The 13,136-nt window shown below is 41.9% G+C and overlaps 1 protein-coding gene across 1 annotated transcript in view; it reads right to left on the bottom strand.

The window, feature by feature from the left end:
* The window catches only part of Agk (acylglycerol kinase), an 87,438-nt gene that overhangs the window by 3,702 nt on the left and 70,600 nt on the right, over positions 1–13,136 (bottom strand). The window contains exons 11-15 of the mRNA XM_050147995.1: positions 11,665–11,744; positions 9,150–9,207; positions 6,340–6,487; positions 5,800–5,897; positions 298–368 (exon numbers count right to left, since the gene is read on the bottom strand). Of these exons, the coding sequence (XP_050003952.1) occupies positions 298–368; positions 5,800–5,897; positions 6,340–6,487; positions 9,150–9,207; positions 11,665–11,744 (455 nt within the window). The remainder of the gene's footprint in view (positions 1–297; positions 369–5,799; positions 5,898–6,339; positions 6,488–9,149; positions 9,208–11,664; positions 11,745–13,136) is intronic.

The raw sequence follows: 13,136 nt of genomic DNA, 5'->3' as shown, positions 1-13,136 counted from the left end.
ACTCAAGCTCCTGCACTGAACCTCGAGTCCTTGACAATGCCAGAAACACAGAATTCTTTCATTTCAGTTGAAAGGCAGACTGTTCCATTCTCATTTCCCAAAATGAGCAGAGGAGGCAAAAGCATTCAGTCACCAGAAATGCCAGCCCCATTCTAAAAAAGAGTTCTCAGACAGACAGGCAGACAGACAAGGCCTTTGCCGGGTCTCCATCTGAAGTAGACAGCCCACTCCAAACAGAAAGGGTTGACAACACAAGTTATTTCATGAAATTCCATTTCCCACAGGCAAGGCACTTACCCTATGGTTATGAAATCTCCTTTGCTGACAGTATCAGGCTCGATGCAAATGTTCATAAAGTCTTCTTTGCTCTAGAAAGATCAAGAATATGAACGTTAAGACATGGAAATTGGGCTAATGCAGCTGTCACCTACAGGAGTCTGTATTTAAAATGTAAACATGATAAGCAATTTGTTGACAGGTTTCTCTGCTTAGTTCCACAGCTGTTCAGTCCCAATAAAACACACAGAGGCCTATGTTAATTATAAACTGACTGGCCTATTAGCTCAGGCTTCTTATTAACTAATTCTTACATCTTAGAGTAACCCAAAATTCTTGTCTGTGTTAGCCAAATGGCTTGGTACCTTTAACAGTGAGGCCTTCTCATCATGCTTGCTCTGTGTCAGGGTGATGACTGCAGACTGAGCTTTCCTCTTCACACAATTCTCCTGTTCTCACTACCCCACCTCTACTTCCTGCGTGACTACTGGCCAATCAGCGATTTATTAAAAATAATGTTTTATTAAAAGTGGCAAGATAAAAGACCATTGTCCACAGCAAGCAACCCTTTCTATTCCCCAATAATCACTGTAAAACTTTGTGGTTCTATCCATACAAAACCCTGAAAGATTAATTTGTAAGGAGGCACTGTGGCAAGAGGCATGATTACTGTGCCCCTCCTCATTTTGCTCCTAGTTATTAACTAAGAACATTAGCCCAGCTTTGTGAAACAACCCAGCACGTCTGTGTGGTCTTGGAATTCAAAACACATAGGCCCAGGAGAAATACACAAGCCTCTGAGCCCTTGCCAGAGCACAGCTGAATCTACTAGAAATCACACACACAATGCTCTGACCTAATGACTGCTCAGAGTCCACATTTCACTCTGCTACCTGCCGAGTGCCAGCGGAAGGAATTTCAGCAATCCCCGAAATGTTTGGGTTACATCACTAACAAAACGCAAAAGGAGTTTCACCCACAAAGAACTTATATTTCACTGTAGAGAGTGCAAAGAGTAGAACAATAAGTATATTTCAGAATACAGTAGAAAATAGTTATACTAGAAGTACATCAGAATATATTACAAAATGTCATAAATAGACGAGCCTCAGGTGATATTGGTTGTAGTAACTTTTAAAATATTTATTTACTTTATGTATTTTGCTTGCATGTATGCCCATATACTACATGTGTTCAAGATGTCCATGGAGGTCTTCTGAAGGTATTAGATCCCCTGGAACTAGAATAAACTGGTTGTGAGCCACTGTGTGGGTGCTGGGAATTGAACCTGAGTCCTCTGAAGACCTGGGTCTTCTGGAAGAGTAGAAAGTATTCTTCTACTGTGAAGCCATCTCTCCAGCCCCAGTGAGCAATACTTTAGAGAGAGCAGGAGCCCAGGAGGTGAGCAAGAAGAAATATCTTCATCTATAACAACAGTCTTCAAACAGCAGGTGCCCAGGGGGGCTGGACGACATCAGGATCCTGTTTGTATTTGCGGGTTTAAAGTTAATTATTGTACAGAGACTCAGACTCTGCTATCGTTCTCAGAGTTCCTTGCTCAGGGCCTGCTGTGAAGCTCAAGAATTTTCATTTCAAACCATATCCAGGAATCTGATGCTGCTGATCATATGTTGGAAACCACTATTCTGTGAACAAGCCATCCACACAAAGGGAGTGCCCGGCAGAGGCCTTCAGGTGGCGGAATCCCTGGAATGTACAGAGAATGGCATAGAAATCTACGTGTCTGAGAGACTGAGTGGCAGGGCCAAGAGAAGCAGATGAAGATGGGGAAGAAAGCATCTTGTTGGCAGGGCTCTGCAGACCACTGTAAGGAATGTGTCTTTTAGGTTGGGTGAAATGGAGAGCCGTGCAGGGCTCCAAGGAGGTAATGTTATGGCTTTTCTAACAGGGCCACTCTGCCCACTGTGCTCTACCTGCAGAGGCAGGTGAGAGTCAGGGAGGAACATGACAGAAATATGAGCGGGAGCAGCAAAGGTTCAGCAGATGCCAGGACAATGATATGGGGGGATGATGGGATATGATATTGGGAGCTGCCTGGGAGCAGGAGGAAAATGATCCAGTTGCCAGGTCTAATTAATTCACAGGGGATAAGGGAAAAAAAACGCATATTTAAATTTGTTGGCACAGGCATGTTCATTTGTTCCCTGGCTGCGGAGACATGAAATAATCACTCAGAAACTATATTATTTGCAATACTGTTTGGCCAATAGCTTAGGTGTCTTTCTAGCTAGTTCTTTTATCTTAGATTAACCCCTTTCTATTCTGTGTATCACCATGTGGCTGTGGCTTACAGGACAAAGTTCCGTCGGTTATGTGGCTTCCCCCTGACACTGCCTACTCTCTCTATATATCTTTTCCAGCCTTGCCGAATTCTGTTAAGCCATTGAATGAAAGCAGCTTCTTTATTCATTAGCCATTAAAGTAACACATACTCCCGTGCAGCACGGAAGGCCCCACAGGAAGTAAGGAAAGACAAGGGTGGTAAAGATGAAGTCTTTAAAAGGGAGAAACAAAACTGGCACTGTTTGTGTTGATATAGCAAATCTTAAAGAACCCATAGGCTACATCATAAGAATTTAATTAGGATGCTGATTCAATATAAACACAATCAGACAAAAATCAATTACATGTCTGTTTCTTTAGTCAGAGAATGATGTTTTAAGAGCTATATTGATAATCGCATCAAAAGTAAGATAACCAGGAGTGTATTCAGTAACAGGCAAATATTATAGACAAAACCATAAAACTCCATTGAGAGAAACTGAAGACATCAGTAAGTGAAGAGATACATCACATTGATATCCCAGAAGGGTCAATACTATAGAAATGCCATTTTTCCTCAAATTGATCTATAAATACAAGACAACCTTATGAAACTTTTATGAGGAACCTAGTAAACACTCTAAAATATTTACAGAAATCATGGAGCTGAAGAGATGGCTCAGGAGATAAGAGTGCTTGCTGCTCTTCCAGAGGGGCTGAGTTCAGTTCCCAGCACCCACACTGGGTGGCTCACAACCACCTGCGCAGCTCTGGGGGTAAAGATGGGCGGCACTTGAATAAACTGGCCTGAACAACTGGCTACTAAAATGAGTAAATAAAATTGGAGCCCTTTCTTCAATTGCCTCCACAGTTCATCAGTTACCTCCACAATTCATCAGTTACCTCCACAAAGCTCACTTTCACGTGGCAGCTTTTTTCTTTTAAATAAAAAGGGACCAACCACCTCATGAAAATCATTTTAAGTTGATTTTCACTCAGCCATATATGATTAGTATTTTGCCACATTAGTAAATACAAAGATCACATATTACTTTAAATAAAAAAAATAATATTCATTTAATCAACCTATTTAATGTGTTGCTATTAAAGAAAAAACATGCTTTATTAAGAGACATTAAATTTCTGACATTCTACACCCTTAAAGCTATTTTCATACTTGGAGATAATATTTTAATGATAAACATTTCAAGCTATTACATGACAGCTACAGTATCTGAATATTTACTATATTTGCTTTGCAAAGTGGTGAGGGAAAAAGAAAAGAAGAATGTGCTCCACTAGTGACAGCACAGTATCATAGGCCTTTGTAATCAGCACAAAGATGAGAGCATTCAGCGTCCTGAATGTGGCTCACCTAGAGCTGCAATCACAGCTCACTCAGTTCAATGCATCACAGAGATTCACGCATCAGAGAACAATGGCAAAGGAGCACAAGCAATATCCTGGGAATACACTGTCACCAAAGACTAAGAATAAAGAAAATGTGTAATAGAGATTTTGTCTTCTTTTCAAAAATCCCCTGAACAAAGGACTTTCCAACCTCGTCGATTCAAGGTGGTTTCAGAATTCTGTGTAAGTACACTAAGAATTTAACTGTTCACTCCCACAGCTAATCAACTATACTTGCCAGGACAAGGGGTATGCATGGGTTCTGGACTCTTTATAGACACTACCAAAAATAGTGTCACAACTTACAGTCTCCTGAAGGCTAGGAGAAAGGTCTGTCCCCATGCACATTACCCTGAGTGCTACTGTGCTGTGTAACACATGGCGATCCAGAAGTTACTATTTCAGGTTGTGCTTCTTTGGAATTGATTTTTTTTAACTCTAGTATAAAATGCAATTAACTGTTTGCACATAGACATGTGGTATAGTCTGAGGGTAACATAACTAATTTATGTAAGATTCTGTGAACAATGACTCACTCCCATGTAATAATATCAGCAAATATGAGTTCTCTTTCCTCAAAATTTCCCTTTGTGCATTTTCTATTTTTAGCCTTTGGACCATTGTTTAATATTGTCTCTGTTCACTTCTTATTGATTTATTTGAGGAGTTTTTGATAAGGATACCTAATAAATGCTGGTCTGTCATACTCAAATATTCTCCCTATGTCACTCCGAAGTAGATTAATTCATCAATATAAAAATTTCCTGGGGCACCGGACTGAAATCTCAAGGTCCAAATCAGGAGCAGAAGGAGAGAGAGCACAAGCAAGGAACTTAGGACTGGGAGGGGTGCACCCATACACTGAGACAATGGGGATCGGGAACTCACCAAGGCCAGCTGGCCTGGGTCTGAAAAAGCCTGGNCTTGGTTGGGGGAGGGGGAGGGAAAGGGGAGGCGGCGGTGGGGAAGAGACAGAAATGTTTAATAAATAAATAAATAAATAAATTAAAAAAAAAATTTCCCTAGGTGTCATGCTTAGAAAAACTTTTGTATTTTCCAAGTTTATGCTGATAATCATTTAAACTTAACTCAATACTTAACAACACCAGCCAAAACAATTTTCTACAGCAACGGACGTGTTCATGTCCATACATTTAGTATGGTGATAAGCTCCATATGGCTATTGAACATGATATATGTCTACCATGACTAAGGAACTGCATTTTAAACTTTATTTTAATCCCATACACTTTACTGCCACATAAGGTTAATAACTCCTGCTTTGTACAGTGCAGTAAATCATATATGACAGCCTACACATGGCACACTGGCCTGTAATTTTACCATTTAGGAGGCTGAAGCAGGGAGATCACAATTTGAGACTAGCCTATACTACAGAGCAAGACTCTGTCTCACCAAAACCAAACAAAACCCCCATATGTGTATATAGCTATGGATTATGTGTTTCTCCTGGGGAATTTGAGTCTATGCATTTAATATATTCACAAAAAAATAACGCATGTTTACTCAAGTGAAAGTTCAACTTTTTTCTAGCTTTACACTTTTAAAGCTTCTGTCCCGAGTCTTTTAAGGTCACCCAAACAAGAGTCAAATACTTGTCCAGAGATCCCTGCACTCCTGTGCCCCAATGCACTCAGCTACCACTTCTCAATGCTATTGTCTCTAAAGACACATGACAGCCTCCTTTACTTCATCCTTTCATCTCTGTGCCCACAGAGTAAAACATAAAAATACTGAATTAGTGCAAGGAAAGCACCAGTCCTTTTTCCCCAGACGCCAAATTTCTTTTTAAAAAATGAGTGCACTTGCCATCAGGTCAAGTTGGCTGTTTCTGGTTGTGATGGACAGCTCAATCGTGGACAGTTGTACATCTTTCCAGATCTTTGGGCTCACTTCTCGGGAGAAGGCTGTGGGAATCCATCAGACATGGGTCAGTGCTTCTATTGACATTTCACACACACACACACACACACACACACACACACACACACACACACACACACACACACACCAAGACTGTGCTTGGCTTCCTCAGCCCTTTGTCCAGCTCTGTACTTTACTCTATCTTTCCTCTATGCAGGAATACACACTGGCTCTGTAACCTAAAGCACGCTCACTGAAATCAGGCACAATAGCACAATGTCAGTGACAAAGAGTGCACAGAACCTGCTGTGCCCATTCACAAGGCTTTGATGCCTGCCCTGGAAACACCTAGAAGTCTGAATTCAACTGGAATGGCTGGAATGGCTCCTGCTCCACTTAGGTATCTAGAACTGATTCTTGGTGTCTGCTCCAGGGCATTTTTGAAGCAGAGCAGGGCTAGTAACCCACAGTCACCATGTTGCTCACCATCCTGTGGCTGTGCCCAGAATGAGGCAAGCCTGCGCAATATTCTCCTGTACAGAGAAGGTCGGGGAGGGATCTCTTCAGGCTCACTGGGAGGTCGCTCTGTAGGTCCCGTGTAAGAGATGGAGGCCTGATGAGTCTGAGGCCACTCCTGCCAATGAAGAAGAAATCAGTTTCACCAAATCCAAAAAAGTTCTACCTCTGGGGGCTTTGCTTTGGAAAGGTCAGAACTCTAACAAGGTAACCATCTCTTCAATGGGTAGAGTTCTCTCTGCTTTGAAATGTGAAACCTTCAAGCTTCCTTTTCTTCTTAAAACCTTGCCTTAAAAACCATGAACACAATGACCCATGGTCTCTATTACTTCCCTGACATACAGCAGGGAGACAGCCAGGTGGAACTGACAACTACTGCTAATACTTATCCAAACAACAGAAATCAGTATGAATGAGCAGTGGTCCCATAATAACTGTGTAGACCAGACTGGCCTCAAACTCACAGAAATCTGCTTGTCTCTGCCTCCCGAGAGCTGGGATTAAAGGTGTGCACCACCACTACTGGCTGTCTCCATTTCCTTTCCTCTCATTTATTTCTTAGCTTTCTTTGTTATAATCTAACACTATTACTTTGGAGCTTGACAAACCTTTGGCAGCTAACAAGTTCAGAGAACAGTCCCTGTTCTTATTTAAACTCCTGCTGTTGCTTCCTAGAAGTTGTACTTCTTTCTCACTCTTGAAATACCTCTTCTATTGGCTGCTATATCGATCCCTTTTTTCGGCTTTTCTCTTAGTACAGCCATCTTCTAAACATTTACAGTCCTTTGTGCCATTCCTGGTCATCTGTTCTTAATGGCACTTCTACCAAACCCATACGTTCAATGGCAGTTACATCCTTAAGGCATGGAAACAGATTTCTTTATTCTAGAATCTCTGAGGTTCAGACAGATCACAACTGTGTCTATACCCCTTTGTACTACAGATATGCTACCCTCACCACATACAAAATAAAATTTCATCTTCCTCCATGAACTGGGTCTTACCCTAATATCATCAACATTAATGAAAATCTAAGTTACACAACTCTAGCCCCTCAGACTAGAAATCTGGATCTAATATTCTTCAGCTTCTCAGCAACCTCAGTCTGCACCGCAGCACTTATTCTCTCCCTATCACTGGATGACCTGGTCAGTCTTCCATCTGCTGTCTTGGTCTATAGCTACTCATGCCCAACTCCTTGTGCATGCTGACGCCAAACAGGTTTTCCACAATGCAGATCTCTGTGTGATACCTGCCCAAGTCAGCCCTATTCTTCCAGCTCCGTTTGCAGACAATCTACTGCACCAACCTGAATTAATGACCATGGTTTATCACACTGACTTCACACAGTCTAGTTCACTATCCCAAATGTCCTTTATCCAGTTCTACATAGTTCCAAATTTAGCATAAATGTCACCTCTCTCAAGAAGGCTTTGTGACCCTCGGTGAAGTTAGGAGGCGCTCCTCTGTTCCTGTCTTTCCATCTACACTTCTCTCCTGCCGTCTCTCTCCTGCCATCTGTCAGTCCGCTGGTCCACTGCACTTCTCTCTGGCACATGATGACGTCCTGAGGCCAGAAAGCCTGTGCAGTGTGTGCTCTGTGCGCCAATCACACAGCAACAAGCACCTGATGAGTACTGAGCAGGGAGTGTTTATAGATCTAGAATGCCATCATCTGAACAGATGGCTACCGCTTCTCCCTAGGTGTTACCGCTTCACCAGGAAAGTTACTCTCCTTAACAACAGTAGTTTTTTACCAACCAGTTTGCTTTAGGAGTAGAAAGACCTTGGCTTTCCTGTTTGATTTTTTTAAATTATGTGTGTTTTCTCCAAGTATTTTACTGATGTTCGTTTTAGTTTTGTCTATTTAATTTTTTATCCCAAGTGGAATTTCTTAGAAGGTTAAGAGAACTACATTTTTCAGTGTGTGTGTGTGTGTGTGTGTGTGTGTGTGTGTGTGTGTGTGCATACAAATACCAGATAACTCTAAATATTAACACTGGAGCCTACTTTCTTACACCAATTTTCAGATTAGTGAACCAAATTTTGGTCTGCATGAAGAATGAAGATAGTATATAGTTCATCTATTGTGTGACTTTTCTGTTTACTTTTTCATCTATTTGACATAGTTGAGTCTTTTCTATGCCCCTACTCTCTCATTGGTAATCAAACCTAGGGCGTTATACATGCTAGACAAGAGCTCTGCCACTGCACTATGCTACAACCTCAGACCTTATTACTTTTTAACATATTCTAATATAGAGCACAGCCCAGCAGAACTTTGTGATGAGGGAAATGTTCTGTATCAGTACTGTCCAGTATAGTAGGTACCACACTTATTTAACCAATACAGTTTAAAACCTACTGATAATATATAGACTCCAATATAATTAATTTATCCATAATTGACTCCAAATCTTCAGGTCATTACCAGGTACTAATATAGATACACATATTAATGATCCAGACATTCTGTTCAAGGTTTGTCTGGCAAGGGTGTGTGAATGAGTAGCAAAGGCAAGTATCCAAGACAAATAAAAATTTTTTTTTTCATGAACAGAATGAGCATGGATGGATGGACGGACAGACAGACAAACATGAGGGGTGCTTGTCTATCAAAACAAGAATGTTTCCTATAAGTATATAAATCAAATGCACACAAGTTAGTGTTGGAACATGTGATATGGTTCTGTATCAAGGAATTAATATCTCAAATACACACATCACAAAGAAACATTGAATTAACATAGGTCAGGTTCTAAATTGTAAATCGCTTTTACCTGTAGAGTGCTGAAAAAGTGGGCTGCTTTGATTTTCAGTGGACCAAGATACCAGTACCTTAGGAAACCAAGATGAAAATGAGAAGAGTTACCAGTGTGTTAAAAATCATCTAGGACAATCAATGCATCAGGATTGTACCTCTGCTATGACTGGCTGCTCTTGAGGATTGGCTAGAGAACTGTAGCATAATACAGCCATAATTTAATATAAATTTTAATAGCACACAGAACAGTATGCAATTAGATAGTATAAATATTCTTTTAGCTAATAAGAAATGTATATCCTAAGTCTCTTTGACCCCTAAATTTACAAATCATTATAATACAGACTTTCACTGATATAATTGATTCAGTATACAGGCAAAAGAGCCACAAGAAGAGAGCAATAAAGCCACACACACATAGTGTATTATGGATGCCGCTTGACCTAATATGTTACAGGATACAGGACAGAGTCCTGTATTCCATGGCCCCTCCCACATAAAATGTGCACAGTCATATACACTAGTATAGCTCACATTACTCACATTATACAGCTTTAATATTCCAAGTATAAATTCTCAGAGTAAAAATTCATTGCATATTGCTAAGTGCATAAAAGCTACTCGAGAGAAGAAGATGTCAGGTTGCAATCAGAAAGTGATGTAAATGCTACTCTTTATATGTAGCAGATACCTACGTGCTAGTTGACTGCTCCTGACTGATTCATGTCAGAAGGCCTTTATTTAGCTCCTATTACATATATGGAGAAAGGTATGTAGAGTATAAACATGCAGAAAAACACTTTAAAATTCCTACCTTTGCACCCATGATTTGAGAAGTTAACGACTCCCAAATAATACTAACTAATAAGTGACGACATATGTTGTAGTATAAACTGATCACTATTTACTGGTAAGAAAAGTAAGGAAGAAAGAAAACAGGGTGGTCACGCTGTGAAATAAAAGACACAGGATAAAGCACAGGTACGGAGCAGAAAGTGACTGCAAGTGACCCGAATCTAGATGACAAAAGGGGGGGTGTGTGTGAAATAACTTCAGGTAGGAAGAGGGATCGCAGCCAGAGAAAGGGCAAGGCTTAAAAATAAAACAGAGAATTGGCCATTAGGGATGATGGCACAGTAAGTTGGGCCCAAATTCCAGAACAAGGAAGTCAGATAAAGCCAAAGTGGAGTCATTCTAAATTATCATTCAGGTTAATACTGTGTATCTATGAGGGCCTTAGATACTTGGTATCTTATGGTATTTTTGAACCCCTCTCTCTATACTCCCTTTTCCCAAGCAGAAAGATGCCCTGATTCAGGCTGTCCATTTCTAAAGTATCAGCAGTCCCTTGCACCTTTTCCAGTAGTGAACTTGACTATGGTTGTAGTCTTCCAGTGGCCAGCAAGGGAGTGGTTCTTATTTTACACCAGAAGTGACTCAGCAGTCAGTCCTAGCCAAGGTGTTATGTGACCACCTGCAGATCTCAAAACTCATGGTTCAGAAGCCATGGGGCAAGGAGATGAGCTGTTCCTAAGATAGCTGACCTGCACTAGTGCTGAACTGTGGATCAGAACACCGGGAAGCAGTTTGTTCTGAGCAGACTTTCTCAGAGAAAGCTAAGCAATTCTCCCAGCGAGCTGTGGGAATCCGAGATGACAGATCACACCCAAGGTAACCTGTGGCATCAGCATAGCCACGGCACACTCGCAAACAGAAAGACGTGAAGCATTTACGACTGTGGTGCAATGAGATACAGCAGGACTCTCCTCCTGACACTCCGCTCTCAGGAATTCATCACCAGGGACAACAGAGTGAAACGTGTGAGAAATCTCTGTGAAGAATGTTTAGCAGTCTGTCCATAACTGCGAGAGAGGTTCTTGATGAGAGAGCTGTACACTAACTCAATCTTAACTCAGTGCCTCTCCTACAACCATAAGCCCTGGGCTCTAGGCTAAGGAAGGACGGCACCTCCACTAGAAATGAAATGAACCTTGGATGTTGTCTCCTTCAGTCCTGCCTCAGGCAGCTGGCCCACACTTCTTTCCTAGGCGGAAGCTTCATTCCACATGAGTCTCCAAAAGTAATTCTATCCCCACGAGAGCCAGCAGCGGCCTGCCAGTTGCTCCTCTTGAGCCTGTTCTTGCAGTCAGCAAATCCAGACCTCACCTTTCTCCACCCAAACACGGTCTGCTGGCCAACTAGGACCTTACGTGCTCCCTGAGGCTAAGGTGAGGCTAAGGAGTTCATCTAAGTATGCTGCTGTGTGATAAGCAATGCCAGTTCTTTCTTCTATGTAGCTTGAACCTAAGCTACATGTGAGAAAACAGACGTGCCCTTCTCTTTATGGCTATTCCCAGTCCTTAGCTTATAGGCTCCAAACTCTTAGCTGGTGCTCCTATTTCAGTATCAAAACCAAATTCAGCTACCTGGCCAAAAAGATTTACCCACAGACCATTGTTTTAAAACCTCAAAAGCAAGGTTGGAATAAAACGTTTAAAGAACCATCACGCATGAACATAGCAATCCTTTACTTGCTAACTTTGACGCCAGCATCTCTGAAGGATCCCCATCGGAGGCCAGTCATTGCAAAAACAGGTTGTTCCTTTTCGCCCTGGAAGTTAAATACAATTGATTTAGCTTTGTGAATATAGTAAATTCATAAGTATCTAGAAAATGTTCTGGGCCTACTTCACATCAAACCAAACATTTTATATGTAAGTTCAAATATTAAAGCAATTAACACTATGCCATCGTAAAAGTGCTTGAATGATCCACACTTGTATTAGGTCTCATGAACCTACTGGCAAGGGAACGTATTAGCTGTAATTCTGAGTAGTTAAATTCCAATGGCTGAAGACTGATAGATACCAGGCCCCACATTCCAAGAGAAGTACAATACTACACATAGTTTGCTGGAAGATAGAAGGACCAACTTAGATTCTCTCATGCCATCAATTCTCTGCCATGGCCAATATAAGCTAGGATCAAGACCTGGGCAGGGGGGATGGAGGGAGAATCTTTGGCACAAGAAGTTGCTGTCCTGGAGAAAGTACGTTGCATCTTGTGCTCATGGGATCGAGGACTCCTTCAATCCCAGCACCAGCATCATTTCACTGTGTCCAAGCCAAGCAAGGGAATTTGTTAGAGAAACACACGGTAGGAGAACCGTACTAGGAGACACTGACTGCTCACCTCTCTGCTGTGCACTGTCATGCAGTAGAATGGCGTTGCTACTCTCTGTACTAAGACAAGCATGGGAAGAATAGCAGAGAGAGAGAGAGAGAGAGAGAGAGAGAGAGAGAGAGAGAGAGAGAGAGCAGAGCAAGCAGAGAGGGGCTGCTGAGGCACCAGCTGACTGGCACAGTACAGACATGTTTGTCTCTGGGTGCCGAGTAGAGAGTACTTCCTCTGAGAGCTGTGGGCCAGGGGCTAAGGCACTCGGGCATGAAGAGGCTATGAAGAACACTCAACCTGAGAATTAAAGGAGTTCAAATAAGTGAGGCTAAAACAGATTTCCAAACTCAAAATGCAGTGTCATGGGGAGCTATACAAAATTCACATACGAGCCCATTAGAGACCCAGCAGTGAGGCACCCCTGCAGGTAAAAGGGAGATAACACTACCAGGTATGCAAGGGTTTCTGCTAATCCTGCTGCTAGGTTCCCACAAGAGAGAAACTAGAAACAATATGGTGAGAGGACAGTGGAGCCAAAATAAGTATTTCAGAGATACCGCTAGGAGGATAAATGACTAGTTAATACAGGGATGAGAGAAGACGCAGTTGATAGGTATCATTTGAACAGAGACCCGAATCAGTACCATCCAGATGAGGTCAAGGGGAACCAGATCAAAGACCTTAAAGGCTGTTATTCAGGGAGGAGACACTACCGAGGCCTTAGAGCAGAGAAGTGATGTGCCCTAACGTGTGACCACACACTGGTTGTTACAAAGGGGAGGGAAGGTCATAGTCAGAGCTCTGAACAAAGATAAAGGCCACCAGAAAG

This window comes from Alexandromys fortis, unplaced genomic scaffold, assembly GCF_014885135.2.
Source record: "Alexandromys fortis isolate MF-2015 unplaced genomic scaffold, M_Fortis_MF-2015_v1.1 scaffold_57, whole genome shotgun sequence".
Taxonomy (NCBI): Eukaryota; Metazoa; Chordata; class Mammalia; order Rodentia; family Cricetidae; genus Alexandromys; species Alexandromys fortis.
This window is presented reverse-complemented; position numbering and strand designations above follow the sequence as displayed.